Source organism: Phaseolus vulgaris, chromosome 8 (genome assembly GCF_051622355.1).
Source record: "Phaseolus vulgaris cultivar YP4 chromosome 8, ASM5162235v1, whole genome shotgun sequence".
Lineage (NCBI taxonomy): Eukaryota > Viridiplantae > Streptophyta > Magnoliopsida > Fabales > Fabaceae > Phaseolus > Phaseolus vulgaris.
This window is the reverse complement of record NC_143505.1, coordinates 24,258,465-24,277,775: the sequence shown is the minus strand read 5'-3', so window position 1 is coordinate 24,277,775 and position 19,311 is coordinate 24,258,465. Positions and strand designations below refer to the sequence as shown.

General features: G+C 37.2%; 1 protein-coding gene across 1 annotated transcript in view; it reads left to right on the top strand.

Annotated features, from left to right (window-relative positions):
• Positions 1 to 19,311, top strand: part of LOC137826727 (putative 2-isopropylmalate synthase) — a 69,152-nt gene that overhangs the window by 8,482 nt on the left and 41,359 nt on the right. Inside the window, exons 8-9 of the mRNA XM_068632825.2 lie at positions 3,178 to 3,211; positions 14,468 to 14,542. Coding sequence (XP_068488926.2) covers positions 3,178 to 3,211; positions 14,468 to 14,542 — 109 coding nt within the window. The remainder of the gene's footprint in view (positions 1 to 3,177; positions 3,212 to 14,467; positions 14,543 to 19,311) is intronic.

Below are 19,311 nucleotides of genomic sequence, written 5' to 3'. Positions count from 1 at the left end.
TCCTCAATTGACTATCAAATTAAAAGATGGATGAATTGAATTTTTTTGGAAATTATTTTTTTCACAATTTTGTTTTTATGCACTCAAATTGTTATTAGAATGAAAAATACACTTCTATGTTTTGTTCATATATATAATGAGAAATGACATCTCTTTCATTATTTTTATAATTTTTTTTTATAGTTAACATGAACTCAATAACATAACATGCAATATAAATCATGAATATTGTTTGGAACTCAACCACTTCTAACTAAAACTCTTTTGACGACATTCAATGTCCAAGAACAAGCTTATTCCCTAACCTTTGCCCATACAACATATCTAAACTAGTAATTGTGGGTTCTTTTTGTACTCAAACCTTTTTGGGTGCTTTCTTATTAGTTTTATGTTTTCTTTTTGTGCTTGCATATGACACTTGCTTGTCTAGATTCACCACAATGTTGGTAAGCACCTAAGTATTTTTCAAAAAAGGTTTCCTTTTCTCTTTCTTTCCTTTTAATTTGTAACTACACTTATCAAATGCATGTTTGGAGTTTGAAAATAAAATATTTAGAGCCTTAGAGCTCTCAACAATTTTTTTTAAATCATGCTTGCAACATGTAAATTTTTCTTCCAAACTTTTAATTTTCTCAACATTTGATTTTTGAGTGTGTTTCAAGTTTGATATCTTCTCATTGGTTGACACTTGATCCTTTTTAAGTTTTCCATTTTTAGTAATTAAATTTTTAACTTTTGTTTTAGTTTTAAATATTGTTCAATAGTTGAGTTGCAACTTGTGAGAAGATATGAGAGATCATTCTCATTGTCTTGCTTAGATGATGAACAAGATGAGCCTGACATTGTACAAAAAAAGAGTTGAGATAAAAAAATTACCTCTTCGTCTATGTTTTCCATGAGACATAGATTGACATTCTCATGTTTGAGTTCGAATCTTCCTAGGTTGCCATCAAACTCTTCTTTTCAAACTGGAGCTTGCTCTTTAGTGTTAAACACTTTGTCGTCATATGCCTTGGTTTTCTACACTTATATGATGACTTCATAACCACCTTCTTCTTTTTTCTTTTTCAGATATCAATTTTTTTTTGGTAGTAAATCTTTTATTTTCTAGTTATTTCATTTAAGCATCAACTTAAACTTTTACGACATGAGTGACATTTCCTCATCTATTGAGTTGTTAGACTTAACTTCAAAGGTATCAACCTTTTTTTCAAGAGCTTTCATAGCTCTTACATATTTCTGTTTGACCTGTAGTTGTCTTGAAGTACATTTGTAATAGTTTCCCCAAAAACATTGTATCATTTGCAAACTATAAAATTCTTACCTCTACTCTATCCTTTCCAGCCTTATAACTTGAATACATACTTTTCGGATTTTTTTTTGTCTCATTAATCCATTAAACCCCTTTTCAGTTATTATGAATAGGAAGGGGATCTACTTTTGGAAACCCTATCTACATATTAAATTCCTTTGCAGGTTTTTCATTAACAAATATAAAAACTAAGGACTCAAAATATTCTCCTATTCACTCTCTATTTTATGTAAAAACACAACATGTTAAGCATATAGTCCAAGAATCCCAATAAAAAATTTTGTTTTTATGTCATGAACACCTTAGAATATTCATACAAAAGTTAGTTAACTTTACTCCTTTGGTTGAATATATCACAAATTTCACATATTATATCTATATAGGCCATGTGCCATATATTTACAAATACTTGTACGTGTCTTATATAGTTTGCATGATATTTTCCATCCTACATAAACTAAAATTGTAATTAATTTCTAATTAATCTTATGTTAAATGGAATACTAGTTTAATTTCTAAATGTATGTTTGCTTGTATATTGAATGATAATGATGTTAGAATATATGGCCTTAAACGATGGGGGGGGGGGGGGGGGGTGAATTGTTTAAGAGGGGTTTTTGAAAACTTTTCCAAGTAGAACAAAATCCTTTGTGTGAAACCAGATCAGAATTTCAGTTAGCCAAGAATTTAAGCACAAAACAACAAAGCACCAGAAAATCAATCGGTTGTTTTTGTGAAACAATCGGTTGTTTCTGCGAAACAATCAGTTGTTTATACCAATAAAGCAATAACAACTGAATTTAAAGGAGTTTAAGGGAAGAAAGAGATACACAAACAATTTATACTGGTTCACTCTTAAACCAAGAGCTACATCCAGTCCCCAGAAGCCACTGGACAATCCACTAAGCAATCAAAACAGATTACACACAAACCACCAAAGTAGTGTGACCTTGAACCCTTCAAGAAACACACTCACTTTGGCACAACACACACCAAGAATGATGATCTTGACCACCTCAAGAGCACACAACACTCCTTGGCAACAACACCAGAAAATACAGAAGATTCAAAACGAATTACACTTGTTTACAGAACAATCTGAAATCAATACAAATGCAATCCTATTCCACTCTTCCTTGAGAAAACCCAAAGCTTGATGTGAATGTTCAAAACTTGAAATCAATCTTTGTCACAACTGAAAAACTCAAATCTGTTTCTCTTGTTTATTTCAAAACATAAACAAACCATTTATACTTTTCAAAGATTGGTCAAAGCATTTAATAGAGGAGCGTATTTAATTGGAAATAATTTAAAACACACTCAACCACCAAAACAGAATTCTGTTAGGATTTTCAAAGAAACAATCGATTGAAACCACGAAACAATCGATTGTTTTGGTGTGACAACAAGTCAACCAACCAAAACAATTTTCAACCTTTTCAAAAACAACTAAGAGTAAAACAATCGGTTGTTTTGACAAAACAATAGGTTGTTTTTCACTTAGTTTGAAAAACACTTTAAACTCAAAAATGTTTTAAAACATATTAGCTTTATATTCAACAAAGAGTGGATTACACTTTTAAACTACCCAGATCCTATCCTAAACACAGCAGCAACTCCACCCTTGCATCAAACACTTGGATTTGGATTCTTCAAAGCCTTTGATCACTCTAGATCAACAAATGATATTGATGAGAGACTAACCTAACTTAAGTATTTTAAATAACATTATGTTTAGTGGGATACTAATTTATTACTACTTCACCTATAACTTTTTTTCATTAATTTTGTATTTTAAATCTTATGCAATTTAGTATTGACTTGTATTCTATCCATTTCTATTTTCTTTATATTTGTTTGTGTAGTGGACGTCAAGCTTTGAGAAAACGACTGAAAGAGGTATACATATATTTTTTCATTGCTTGTTCAGATACTGAATTTTATGAAAGAATGTAACTTTTAGGAGGATATAGAATACCATGTTTAACTTTTTAGCTAAAGGTAATTTAAAATTTTATATTAATCTCAGTGCATAATTTATTTCCTTAATGAGCTAAATTAAAATCCCAACAAAGTAGGTGGTAGTATAATGTTTTTCATAGCATGCTTTTCTTTCTTATTCCATATATATTTGGTTTTCCTAATTTCCTTTCCTTGATTAATGGTCTTTTTCCTTATTAATTTTTAAAAATATTTTATGTATGGATATTGTATGATTCAATATCAATTAGAACTCAGCACTACCGTAGTATGTGAGATGACCAAAAAGGCTTTAGATCGTTTGTTAAACCTTGATAATATAAATATTAACCCTCATTGTAATTAGGATGTTGAGAGAGCACATAAACCATGATGGAAAAATTCTGCAAGGTAGGGAGAATGGCGTAATGGTTGGAGGGTTAATTAAGAGATAGGAAGAGAAGTATCCCTTTACTTTTCTCATTTCTGAGTGATCTGAAGGAATATGAAATGTGGAACTCTTTAAAAAGATGGAGAAAAGTAAGCAAAAATTTCATATCAAAGAAACTCACAAAAAGGGGACAAAGATATGGGTTTGTCAAATAAAAAGATGTGGTAAATTAGGAGAATTGGAGGAACAACTGGACCAAATATTGATTAGAAGCAAGAAATTGCATGTTAAGGCACCAAGATTCCACAAGAAATAGGAGCAAAATGAAAAAAAAAGGAAATACATATAAAAAATATGTTGGAGCGTGATGGAAAAAAGGGAACATTGGGCGTGAAAGGAGAAGGTGCAAAGTGTCTCATATGCGAAAGTGGTGACAAGATTTCGAAAGGAGGTGAAGATAGGGCCATAAAGAGTGAAGGAAAAAAGAACCACTAAAACATGCATACAAATCATTCCACTACGATTGTTCTTATTAATGGGATAATTTCTACAATATACATTGTGGAAGAGATGCTAGTGGTGATGAAACAAGAAAATCTAGAAGAAATAACATCTGAAGAAGGATATGGGGCAAGCAACGATGGAAGTGGTTTAATATATTTAGAGACGATGTCTGAAGTGGACCACAAAGAGGAAGAAGAGAATCTCAGAAGTAAGAAAATCGGGGAGAGGGATGAAGAAGCCACCATTGTGTGGTAGGAAGATGGGGTGAACAGGACGAGCTTAACTGAAAAGTCACATGCTGACAACAAATAACATAGATCATTGGACGAGTAAAGATCCTTGTATGAAAATTGTAACTTGCGATGAGGTAAACATAGCAGAGAAAAAAGGGTGTACAGGGACAAATACAATCAGAGATGTGCAAAAAAATGACAAGGCGTAATGGGGTTGAGCAAAATCTGATAAGAGAGATAAAAAGAAACTCATATGGAAGTCAAAATCATAAAAATGGTAAACAAAATGCGTAAATTATGAAGAAGCGGATAAATGTAATGAAATCAAAATGCGTAAAGAGTTAACCTAGATAGGTGAACAAAATGGTGAGTTTTAAGATTAAAAAAGAAATAGGTGAGGAGGAATAGGGAACACAAAATAAGAAATAAAGGGTAGAAATACACAAAAGTGAAAAGGGAAGGAGAAGAAGGAGACCTAGATAACTAACAAAGGAGAGTAGAACAACAAAACCGGGAGAAAATAACAAGGAAAGGAAGAATCTCAACTAAGGAGAGATGAGCGATAAGAAACACTTAGGTTGATAAATTACTGACAACATCCAAAATTAGGATGAAGAAAAGACCATGACAATGAAGCACAGTCAGAAAAGGTTAGTAGTTCATTTCCTAGGCAATATTATTTATGCTAGGGGTATAAAAAATTGTAATAGATTGTTTTGTTTATGTAATGAGAGGGAGGAGATAGTTAAGTTGTGGCAAATTGGATAAAAATCTAGGGGTTAAATATAATGAGAACAATAACTATGTTTTGAATAAACTGAAATGGATGGAGGAAAAAGATGAGAACCAAATTGGAATGGAAATAAGAAAGATTCTAAAGTTAAATATAAGGGGGCTAGAAGGACCGATAAAGTGGAATTACTTGAGGAAATGCATAAGAAGAAATAAATATAGATATTATGTATTTAGGAAACTAAAACATATACAATTTCATTGGAAATGTGTTACAAAATATAGGGTGAATAAAACAGGGGCTCCTTTTTATTTGGAGGAGGGTTATGTTTAAGAGTGACAGTTTTATGAAGGGACAATGATTTCTGAGAATGTAAAAATGATATCGTGTAATATAGTAAATGTTTATGCACCATCAAATTTAAGGAAAAAAATTATGGGAAAAGCTAATAGAAATTAGAAGAAATGATGGATGTTTTTTTTTTTTTTTTGATCGGCAAAACAAATAAATAAAATGGAACCACTTCAGAGGTGGTTCAACCCTTATACACATAAAACTCAACACCAAACCCGCGAAAGACCACCAAAACTAACTAAACAAAGCCTCGCCCTTACTAAACCTACAAACAAACTTCAGGAAACTAACCTCATACACACCAATGGTTCTAGACACCAGTCAGAAAAGGAGAAAGAAACACCCCGAGACTTTGTAGTGACCCAGTACCAAACTTTAACTTGAACCAATGCAAAAACTTCAGACGCATCAACCACTCCTCCTTTGAAAATTATGCGATTCCTGTGACTCCAGATTTCACTAACCACCCCAACCCATATTGTGTCCCATACAATACGAACCGACTCAGAAGGTATATTCAACCTAAATTGATCGAAGTTAGACCTCGGCTCTATATGAGACACAAACAAAACCCCAATCCACCTGTAACATAAACTCCAAACTCGCCAAGCGAAACTGCACCCGAAGAATAAATGGCTACAGGACTCTTCCTCCTTCCCACACAAAATGCACCTCAAACTTTCAACCAGCACCCCTCTTCTACTAAGATTTATCCTAGTAGCAAGCTTGTTTTCCAACACCCTCCAAGCCAAAAGCAAAGCAGAAGGAACTGCCTTGCACCTCCATAACTTGCTAAAAATCGGCGAAGCATCCACCTCCTTGTCCTTCCTGACAAGGTTGTAAGCAAAACTAACTGTAAAAGTTTGGAGACCCCCCTCCTTCCAAATCCAACTATCAATCTCTCCTGGGGTAGCCCCAGCCCCAAGCAGAAGTTGGCTCATCTGATCCACCATCGGGTTCTCCCAATCGAAGAACAATCTTCTCCAAGCTAGTTGCCAAACCCATCTTCCATTAGACCAGAAACCACACTCCAACAATTTTGCGTTTTTGTTAGAGCTAATCGAAAATAGTCTTGGAAAAACGTTCTTCAGCACCTCGCCCTTCAACCAGCTATCCTTCCAGAAATAAATATCCTTTCCGTCGCCTACTTTCCACTCAAAGCTGTCTTCGAAACTTCTCCCCCAACCCTCCGAAGACCAAACCTCTCTCAAATCCTTCCACCAAAGAGAACAACTCCTGCTTTTACCTCCCTCTCCCAGAAATCTCCACCCACCATATTTTGAATTGAGAACTTCCTTCCAAAGGCCTCCCTCGTCCGAGCCCAGCCTCCAAATCCACTTTCCCAACAAAGCCAAGTTGAACAACTTTGGATCTATAATACCTAACCCCCCGAACTCACGAGGCTTACAAGCCAAGTGCCATGAAGCCCAAGCGATCTTCCTTCCGTCTGCACCCCACCCCCAAAGAAAATTTCTTTGTATCTTAACCAACTTCCCAGCCACCCCAGAAGGCAATTTGAAAAGCGACATAAAGAATAACGGAATAGACGAAAGCACCGACCTGATCAGGCATATCCTCCCAGCCATCGACAAACATCTTCCCTTCCACCTACTTAATCTGGCCTGAACTTTCTCAATCACCCCATTCCAAAAAGCACCGCGCTTATGACTCCCTCCAACTGACATTCCCAAGTATAAGAACGGAGAAGCCATCGTATCACAATTAAGAATCGCTGCAAAACGCTGAAGCGTGACCTGATCCATCCCAGTCCCTCCAATCCTACTCTTCGCAAAATTAACCCTCAATCCAGAAGAGAGCTCGAAACACTGCAAAATCGCCTTGATGCTAAACACACTTTTGACATTTGCTTCACAGAAGAACAGGGTGTCGTCCGCATATTGTAACATATTTACCTTTACTTTATCCTTTCCGACTTCCATACTGTCAATCAACTTCTTTTCTTCTGCTACCCTTGTCACCCCAGCTAACCTTTCTGCCACAATGAGGAAGAGAAAAGGAGCAAGCGGGTCACCCTGACGAAGACCCTTTCTAGGAAAGAACTCCTTAGTTGGACTTCCATTTACCAAGACAGACACCGACGCTGACTCCAAACACCCCTTTATCCACCGAATCCAACGATCGCAGAAACCCAGCCTCCTTAACATGTAATATAAAAAATCCCAATTTACCGAGTCATAAGCCTTCTCATAGTCAACTTTAAAAAAGATACAACGCTTTCTCTTTCTTTTGTAATCCTCTAGCACCTCATTAGCAATGAGCACACTATCCAATAAACCTCTTCCTTCAAGAAAAGCCGACTGTCTAATATCAATAATTTTTCCAATCACCTTTTTCAAACGCAGGGAAAGCGCTTTAGAGATGATTTTGTACAGACAACCTACTAGAGAAATAGGTCTAAACTCCCCCAGTTGTTGAGGATTTTCAACTTTTGGAATCAAACAGAGAAACGACGCGTTTGATCCTCTTGGCCAACTACCAAAACCAGCAAAATCTTTCACTGCCGCCATCACATCCTTCTTCAAAACGTCCCAAAAAGATTTTATAAAACCAAAGTTAAACCCATCAGGTCCTGGACTTTTTGAACTATCGCACCCCCAAATCGCTGCTTTGACTTCTTCTTCAGTAAAAGCACCAACTAACATATCATTGTCAGCTTCCGAAATAGTATTGAAACTAACCTTGTCCAGTCTGACCTGGCAATCATCGTTCCTGGCGAACCTCTCTTCAAAGAACTTACACACCTTAACCTTTACCTCCTCCTTATTATCACACCATTTATTATTATCGAAAACACCATGCAACTGGTTCCTTGCCCTTCTCCATTTTACCGCTGAGTGAAATAACTTCGTATTGAGATCCCCCTGCTTTATCCAGCTCTGCCTTGCTTTCTGAAATAAAATCGCCTCTTATTTAGACTTGGACTCGGTAATTTTAGCAAAGAGCGACTTTCTTTCGTCCCTTTCAGACTCAACTAACCCGACTTCATCATCATGAGAGTCTAACTCGTCTAACCTTTTTTGGATTTCCTTACTAGCCTGATTCACATCTCCGAAGACTTCCTTGTTCCACACCTTCAAATCAGCTTTTAGCTTTTTCAACTTTTCTTTAAACACAAAAATTCCCCCACCCATCACCTTGTAAGAAGACCAACTCAAACTCACGAACTCCTTAAACCTGATATCTTTCAGCCACACATCCAAACATCTAAAGGGCTTCGGACCCCAATCCACTGAAACTTCCTTCAAGATAACTGCACAATGATCCGAGACTGATCTATTTAAGACGAATTGTTGGCTGTTTGGCCAAAAATCCAACCACTCCTTAGATACTAACACCCTATCAATCCTGCTTTTTACCAATCCGTTGGGCTTGAACCAAGTAAACTTCCTGCCTACCAACGGAATATCTACCAACTCTGAACTTTCGATGAAATCATTGAAACTCTTTATTTCTCTAGAATAGTCAGAAGACGAAAACACATTCTTCCTTTCCTCCTGCCTTCTGATAGAATTAAAATCCCCAATGATACACCAAGCCTTTGATAATTGACCCTGTCTGAAACCACTAACCTCGTTCCACACCTCTTTCCTTTCCTTTAAAGAACCGGAACAATAAATTTTCACAATAGTTACGTGGGTTCTGACGCCCGTCTTCCAAATCCCTTCTAACACCGTAAAATTCCTTCCGTTTACAGAACTTGACAACTGAAACGACTTATTACTCCACATCGTAATCAATCCGCCGGCGCTGTTAACTGCTTTGTTTTCCACCCAATCCACTTCGTTTGTTCCCCAAAGAAGACACACCTTTTCTCTGCTAAAATCCGAACACTTCGTCTCTTGTAAACACACCATGTCTACCTGCTCCCTGCTGACCAAGTCCCTCACATAATTCCTTTTTACTGCTCCGCCTACCCCTCTGATATTTAGACTAAGAATCTTCATTGACAAACTTACTCCTTTCTTTCCACATCTTTCTTGTAGTCACTCCACCTTGATTAGATAGTGAATAAATGCCATTTAAAACTTCTTCATCTCGGCTGGGGAACGAAAATCCTGCTTCTTTCCCTACCTCCCAAACACCTGCAGCCACGTTCTTATCGGTCTTTACCCAGAAGATCCTATTACAATTCTCAATTGCACTGTCAGAAGTGAAGATGGAATTCGACGAACTGCCTGTTTGATGAACCAGAAAAACTTGATCCACTGAGGGTTGTTTCCCTTCTACTTCTCCAACCAAACTCGAGCGCCTACCCTTCAGAGAAACCCGATTGTCCCCACCATCCGCGCAGCCTTCCACTCCCGCTAACGTTCCTCCCGAAAGTGAAAGCCTCCCACACTCCCTCGAAGATGGAATCCCGGTCTTCCTTGCTTCCTTCTCATCTTCTAACCTATCAATGTCAAGAATCAAGCACCCAACATCCCCTTCCCCTTCCATCCTAGCCCCTGATTGTTCCAATTCGTCCAAAGATGGGTTTGCCATTAATGAATCTTCAACCCTACTTACAAAACCCGTCTGAACCGAGTCGAACTCATATGCGGCATCCTCCTTAGCGCCATTTGGAAGACCCAAGAGCCTTGAATCCTGTTTCAGTGTTAACGGACAATCCAACTGCTCATTAATTGCCCACTCCTCGTCCTTCCCACTCACTACTCTTCTTTCCAAGCATCCAATAAATGGGAAGCTCTCCTTTAAAAGAGAAGAGGTCCCACATCCAACTTGCTCCGCGCCATAAGTGCTCTCCTCGTGCACTGCAGCCTCTCCAACCACATTGGAAATGCACCCTATTGGGTCATTCTTGTTGCCTTTAATCACACGTTCATCAACATTCTCGGCAACTGCAGCTCTCCCTGCCTTTTCTTCTTCTACTGCCACAGTCTTATTGGACAAAGCCAGGTCACCATTTAATATTGGCTCCACTTTCTTTGTCTTAGAACCACTAAAAGTGTCGTGCACCAATGACCCTCTTAAAGGCTCTTGAACCAACCCCTCATGCAGCTTATGCTCCTTTCCAAGGCAACTCAAACCCAGCTTGCCTTGGACCGTCACCTCAACCTCAACCCCCGGTCTTCCTTCACCGGCGTCGCCCACTCCTCCATCTCCGGCCACGCCAATCCCCGAATCCACCGAATCACACACACTAGCCCCTAAGCTACCTTCATCCGAGCTCTCTTCGGTGTCTACCTCAGAACCACCACCAACCCACCTGCCAAGACATAACTCTGGAAAACTCATCTCTTCTTCAAAAGTCACCTTACACACGCAGTCATTAATACTAAACTCCTTCACCAAATTGACAACGGTGCTTACCAGCAATTTAACCCTAAAACGTGCAAACTCCAACACTTCTCTCTTCTCGGTTGCCTCATCAATCTCCACCACCTCCCCCACCACTGCTCCTACTTTATGAAAACTCTGATTGCACCACAGCTGTAACGGGATTCCTCTGCAACGAATCCAAGCAAAACGTTCTTTCGAAGCAAACGAACCATCCCAAGGCGTAACCGACGAGAACACTTCGTCAAACCATGTTCTATTATCTGCTATGATCTTTTGCAGGCTCCCTCTTTCGACGCATGAGAGCAGAGCAAAACTTCCCCCCAGATATCTCACATTGACTAGACTAAAACCACCCATCACAAAGCTCTCCTTAATCAATTGCATGCATGGAAACTCCTTAAAACAGCCAACGTAACTTCCTTCTAGCCAAGACTCCTGTTCTAACTCCACTGTAATCTGCGTAACTTTCTCATCCCCCTGTGAACTGCTTACGTTCTCACCAACTCCGTTCTTGACTACACTGTCTGAAACAACTTGAGCAAACGAAAACTGCTTCGTCTGCTTTCCCTTCACGTTCCAAGCTTCCCTAGGAAACGTTGTGTTCGTCTTTGGACTCCACTCGAGCCTAGCCTCTTCATTTCTCTGCTTCCTTGGCCCATCCTTCCTATGATATTTGGGGAGGTTCACCTGCAGCTTCCAGGTGCCAATCCAGATTGCATCCAACTCTCTTTCTAGAGAAAAAACGTCGTTCACTCCCTGAAACCTTACAAAGCCGAACTTTCGGTTCCTTGCGTTGAGTTTTCTTAAGACAAAAACATCCAAAACCCTTCCCCATCTTTGAAAAACCTTCCAAAGATCTCTCTCCATAAAATGTTCGGGAAAGTTGGTGAAGAAGAAAGAGGTGTCCGCCATACTTACTCTCTCTCTCTTCTCTCTCTTCTCTCTAGTGTGTGGTGCATCCCAAAGAGATTTTATTTCCATAAGATTAGATGAAGAAAGAAAGGGCAAATGGCAAGATGGACAAAACAATAGACATTAAGGTGTTTAATGATTTTTTTTTAGAATATGGGCACGGTTGATCTACTAATGTAGGAGGTAAATACATTGGTATTGATCAAATGCAACAACTAAAAGTAGAATTGATAGGATATGTGTATTTAGAGAGTGACTGCAGATTTGGAAACAATCAGCACAATATGTGCAACCAAGAAGTGTATCAGATAACTATTCTCATGTGTTGAAGACATCAAATAGGGATTGAGGCCCAAACCATTTAAATTCCCTGACAATTGGATATTTGTCAAAGGTTTTAAAGAAGCAATGAAGCAAAAGTGGAACAAGTATCAAGTACAAGGAAATAGTATGCATATTATGAAAGTAAAAAATAAAATGGTTATAAAGTTGTGGAATAGAGAAAATCTTGTGGATGAGATTAAATCAAGATAGAAGATCATGGAAAGAATTAGGGAATTACATATGTTGGACAATGAATAAAGTTTGAAGGAAGAAGGGATGAAGGAAAGACAAATAATGTTTGTTGAGAGGCAACAAGTAAAAAGCTATTATTAGGGGTGAAAGTGGGGAAAAATGTGGAGATAAATCTGCTTCAATTCGCAGATGATATTACATTTATGTGTGAAGAATCCTTAGAAAATGTACAAGTTTTCAAGTGCGTTCGGAGGTGTTTTGAATTTATGTCTGAATTGAGAACCAACTTTTCTAAAAGAAGATTGAGGGCTTGGGTGTGGACAAAAATAAGATGATGGTATTTGCAAGCATTCTAAACTGTAAAGTGATGACACTATTAATGGCATATTTGGGAATGCCACTGGGAGGAAATCCTAGAAAAGTAGAATTTTGGGAACCGATGTTGCAAAAGATAAGGAAGAGATCGACATGATGGAAAGGCCAAAGTTTATCATTTGCAGGGAGAGTGAGTTTAATCAATTTGATTATTAGAATTATACCTCTATTATATGCCATTATTCAAATTGTCTATATCAGTGCAAAAACGATTATGAGGATGCAAAAAGAGTTTCTATGGGGATGTGGGTCTCAAAGAAAACGTATTTTTTGGGTTAGTTGGGAAAGAGTATGCAAATTGAAAGAGTGGGGGAGATTGAAAATTAATGATATAAAGCTATTTAATGAAGCATTGTTAACAAAATGGAAACGGAGGTTGATGGGTGACGAACAAGGATTATGGAAGAAGGTGGCAGATGAGTCAAGATGGTGGAGTGATTTGAGGAAAGTGTGTGAGTCTATAGAGCATGGAAACTAGTTTGATAAAACAATAGAGGAAAAATAGGAAGAGGTAACAAAAATCTATTATGAAAAGATAAATGGAATGGGGAGATGAATGTGGAAAGCAAGTAAAAATGGAGAAGATGGGAACATGAATAGGAAAACAATAGGAATGGAGATTTAAATGGAGAAGTGATCTTGAGTGAGAACTTGATCAAGTAAATCAAAGGATAAGTGAGTATGGAAATGAGGAGATTCAAGATCATTTTTAGTGACATCAACATGCAAAATTATATAGGACAACTTGAATGATGATGAGGAATTCTTCAATAAGTATGGGAGATGACAATGATACCAACGACACTTCTTTTTGCATGGAGGTTAGGTTTAAACATTATTGCAACCAAGAATAACCTCGGCAGAAGACAAGAGAAGACAAGTGAGTATGAGGAACCCTATGTCTGTGTGGGATTGTAAAGGAAACATGCTCTCATATAAATTGTCAAACTATTAGTGGTAGGGAATGTTTGTAACATATGGATAAGGGTAGATAGAGTTCATCCAAATAACATTAAGATGCATTTGCTACAAACTTAATGTATGCTTGAGAAAAAAAGAAAACACAACATGAACAAGTGTGTGGATAGAAATTGTATGCAGCGTATATCAAATGGAATGGCTGATGCTGAGGAGATGTTTGCATTGGCATAACTAAAAGTGTAGGTGTAGATAAAGAACAAGTTTAAGAATATTAACTTTACACACTCAAATTGGTGCTTATGTATTGTTTAGAGAGTATAAAATAATACAATAACACATAGAAGAAAGAGATGGGATAGTAAGAGGTAAAGGCCATATATGAATGACATGGAAGTAAAATAACTAGACAATGAATATTGAAGAGGTACATGGTCTCAAAGAAGAAAGGGATGTGGAAAGATGGGGAAAGACAGAAAAGTTATACATGATTATATATGGAGCACAAACACATAAGCAAGTGGTGCTAGTAAGGTATAATGAAAATATGCAGATTTAGCCGCAAGCTTTGATAAATGTTCTCAGTGAGCAGGTTGGGGGTGCGTATTGTAGAGATCCAAAAATGTAATATATACTGTGTTATTAATAAAATGATAAATTATAGTTGCTTATAAAAAGAACTTGGAATTGTTTTTTTTTTTTTTCTTACTTACCAATTATAATTATTATATGACAATATAACAACCTATTTATTGTATTTTTTTATAGAGAGAATTTATGATAAAGTGAATGTTATACATGTTATATTAAAAGGAGAGTTTTATAATAGAATGAAGGAAATCAATTAATATAAATTTCTTTAGAAGTTTTTCAATTATTTTATTGAAGCACACTATAAATGCTAAAAGTATATTTAATGCTACCCTTATTTACATAGATTATATTCTCCACTGTTTCAGCTTGGTTATGAACTTAAAGAAAAAGAAGTTGATAGTTTGTTTCTGCCCTTCAAAGCAATGGCGGAGAAGAAAAAGGTTAAGATATATAGTCATTTTCTTTTTTTCCATATAAACGGGTGGTCTGCGTGTGCATGCATATTAAGTAATGAGAGAAATGAAAACTATAAATGTAAGTTATACAATCATATATGAAGGAGTAAGATTAAAACTTAAGCGATTCAATAACTATTTAAAAAGTTATATATGCAATTTCTTTGAAACTATATCTTTTCTTATAAGAAGAGACATGTTATTAAAAGGTTTTCAACCTTAGGAGAAGATTTTCAAGGAGTGGAAACATAATGTGTATTGCAAATTTCCCATTTAAGCACAACCCCACCCTTATACAAAACTAGAACTTCCAATGACAATTCAAATAGATATAACATTATATTTAGATAGGTTAAAAATAATTGATTTAATTTAGTGAGTCCATTAACTCTTTATATGACAATTATATAAACTTAATAAGCAGAAACTAATTTAATTCATTACGAGACAATGAGAGTGTATTAAATCAAAATATACAAAAAAAAAAAATGGTATTAAAGTTATATTATTGTTAGATTAGTAGTTATATAAAATAATATGATACTTGAACCTAGTAGGTACTTTCTCACTGCTTAAGATTAATTTTAGCAATTATTCTATCCATAATCACTTTCCATACCACATGTTGAGTTGTAGTTTTTTTATCGGCAAAAAATGAATAAATAATGAAGGTATTTCAGGGATACCTCAACCCTTATAAAAAAGACTCAAACCTCTCACAAGTCCTCAAGAACATGAATTTGACTAACTTGAAATTTTAGAAACGGACCTCATGCAAACTAGTGGTTCAAGACACCAATTAGAATAAGAAAAACATGCTAGTCTAACATTTGCAGTTACCCACGACTAAACCTTCAACTGGACCATCATGAAGATTTCACTATGATCTATAGTTTCGTTCCTAAAAATCTTCTTGTTCCTTTGTTTCCACAATTCTCCAACTATTGCTACCCATACACAAAACCAAATGTTGTTGACTACATCACTTTCCTTGGTCAATCTGAACTAGGCAAAGTGCTTTTTGGGGTCATAATGTGCGATCAATGCCACCCCCATCCAATCAAAGCATTTTGTCCACACCAACCAAGCTACCATGCACGTACAAAACATATGTGACATTGTTTCCTCTTCCTCCCCACACATACTACATAGACTATTCTCCACTGATATCCCTCTCTTCACCAAATTTGCTTTAGTTGCTATTTTGTCCTCCAACACCCGTCATGCAGTCAGATGAGCAGATGGTTGGGCCTTAATCCGCCAAAACTTCCTCATACATCGGTCCACCTTCCCCCTGCTCTTCGTCTTTAAGGATCCTATATGCTGATTTGACAGTATATTTTGCTGTTTCATTTTCCTTCCATACCCACCTATCATCCTTTTCCATGTTTATACACTTGCTCCCCATCAGCCTTCCCATCTCTAACTCTTGGTGTTTTTCCCATTCGAACAAACTTCTCCTCCATCCTATCTTCCATACCCACTGAAGATTACTATTCCACTCCCCTCCTTGCCATAACTTATCGCCCTTGCCAGAACAAATAGAGAAGAGTCTTGGAAACTTATCTTTTAGAGCCTCGTCGCCCAACCATTTGTCCTTCCACAACATAATTTCTCTCCCATTCCTAACCTCCCAAATGCAATTATCCTCGAAGCTTCCCTTCCATCCCTCCGACCTCCAGATCTCTTCCAGATCTTTCCAACAAAGGGGTTCTGGCCTACCAATCCTTTGGTTCCTCAGGCTTCTCCATCCTCCGTACTTCGATTCCACCACCTCTTTCCACAATCCTCTTTCTTCACTGTCCAACCGCCATATCCACTTTCCTAAAAGAGCCACATTGAACTTTCTTAGCTCCAACATTCCTAGCCCTCCTATCTCCTTTGCCTCACAAACTTTTTCCATGAAGCCCACGCTACCTTCCTTCCTTCTGAGCCCCACCCCCATAAGAAATTCCTCTGCATTCTCTCCATGTCCTTCGCCACCATAACTAGTATTTTGTATAACGAAAAATCAAACAGGGATAAAGAAGATAACACTGATTTAATCACACATAATCGGCTCGCCATAGAGATAAACTTGCCTTTCCATCTTCCTAATCTTTTCCTCGTGCTCTCCTCCACCCCCTCCCAGAAACTTTGCCTTTTATGGCTCCCGCCAATGGGCATTTGTGTGATACACTCTGATCTCCCAAAAGGTGGTATATATACTAACTTTCACTCTCGGGATTGATGTCTACTCCTCAAAGATTAGATTATAGGCAACAATATACTAATTTGATTGTATACTCCAAGTCATCATTTACCTCTCACTCCCACAAATCAACTTGTTTTTTTTAATGAGGTTTATGTTTTACAACATTTACGCTAATTTAGTTTTTAGTGCCAAATCAATCAATAAATTTATACTTGTCTAATGTATTTCCAAGTTGGAAAACAAGAAATCAAATTTGAATATAAAGTTTAAGAAGACAACCAATAACTAAAGAGATAAGAGTAGACAAAAAAAATATAAGAAAATATAGGATATCCGGAGAGAGAATAAAACCAACAACTAAAGAGAAAAAATATATAAAAAAAATCTATAAAAATTTGGAAAAATACAACAATCCAACTATAAATGGGAAAGTAATAAGAAAAAATAAGATAAATTCTACATTCTTAAAATTAAGAATCACAAGGGCAAAGAAGAAACGCATATACATATACTATTAGGTTACAAAAATAAGAAAAATTGAGTAAAGTAGTATATTTGACTCATATTAAACAAAAGATTGATCAAATGCTAACAATGTCTTTTGGTTTGAGTAGTACTATTAACTCATTACACAAGTACGAAACTGTTGATGATTTTGATATTCTTTTGTTACAAGCAGTATTATTTTTCATGAGTATGTGTAGAACTGCAATTTGCATGAGTCATAGCATTTAAATATAGTTACACATCCTTTGATGCTTCATTTTATGGCTAAAAAATATCATTGAAAACAAAACATCAAGAGAACGCAAGGACTCTCACACGTTTGTGTTTGACTAATTAATGAAGGAATTTTAAATTTGAGATACATGATGTAATTGACTTCACTGTCAAGTTTAATTAGACAATTGACTTGTAATTATTATTTTTCAAATACAATTAGTTTCATTATGACCTCTAAGTAGGGTATTATTGTACTTCTCATCGTACTTTCATTTTAAAAACATACATGTACCTATTTTAATACAAGCACAGGTAGAAACCTTTTAATCTATACCATTGTACCCAAAGTACTTTTTTTTATTAGCAATGAATAAATGAAATTAAAATGAAACACTTTAGGGGTGTTCCAACCCTTATACATAAGAAACACTCTTAGTTTAAGCATTCAACAAGCACAAGCACAACAAAGTTAAGTGACACACCACTTAACTCACAAAACTTAAACTAGTTAAGGATGCCTAAGCCCAGAGATTGTTCCTGCAAAAACCAGCAAAGGCACAAACCTGTTGGCAAGGCAGCTGCTGTAAAACCAAGCTAACAACAAAAGAAATTGACCAGAGAGCAAGTCCTACAAATTACACAGAGTTGTACCGTGTACACCCAAAACAACCCCATCCCCTACTACACTTTCGAGCACTGGCCTCCCTCAAAAACCTCAACAAGGAAAGCATATTTGGATCCTCTATATAGACTTGGTTGCAGCAAAAAACCACCGCTTTATAAAATAAGACCTTGGTCCCGCCAAAACACTTCTCCAGTTTTAACACCTTCTTAGAAAAAGGGACCTACCTAGGAACCAAAGCTTTTCTTAAACCACCTAACTCTATACAACTTTGCATACATATTAACAAGGTAGTGCTACAACAGACCAGACAACCCTGCAGCCACCAAAGCAAAGCCTCCCCTGTATCAGAACCAGGACACAAATAGATATAAAAGATCTAATTCCATTTGGGAGATGGTTAGAAGCAGAGCCTACACTGCATACCCTTCCTGGGCTGCCATTAGCCGCAAACCACATGCAACCCGCAACCCATTTAGAGCCTACTATACTACTCCTACTAGGGAGAGGTACTGTAACCTGGACTTGACATCCCAACAATGCCCACTTGCAAGCCAATCAGCACAAAAGATAGGAACGACAATAGCTCCAGCTGGGATTGGGTTACTTAAACAAGCCAGAGTCATCACCCTCCTTCCTCCTCTGTAGCGATTTGATTCCTTCTGGTCCCCCTTACTTATAGCTCTTGATACAAGACATTGGGTTCAAGATCCAATCCACGAAGGAGTAATTAAACATGTGTACCTTATGCTTCATCCATAACCATGATTTAAGTTGGGCCTTTTGAAAGACCTCTTATGCGTCTACTTCTCCTTGCTTGAACACAACCGAGTTTTTGTGCTCCCAAATGCACCTTACAATAGCTTCCCAAATACCTTTTCATACCATCTTTTGTTTGTTGCTGGCCTGGGTCAAAAGGAAGCTCTCAAAGTGGTTCTTTAAATTGTTATGTTGGAAAAACAAAATACCAATCCACCTATAGCATAAAGCCCACACACTCAAAGCCACATCACATTCCATAAAAAGGTGTTGACATGATTCGACCTTGGCTTGGCATAAAGCGCATAAGGAGGATTCCAGCGCCACCCCTCTCCTACTCAAGCACTCTCTAGTTGGTAGTCTACCCAACAGAGCCCTCCATGCAGTGGTCGTAACATTGGGGAAAGCCTTGGCCTTCTAGAGAAGCTTAAACACTTCAAGATGAGGGCCTCCGCC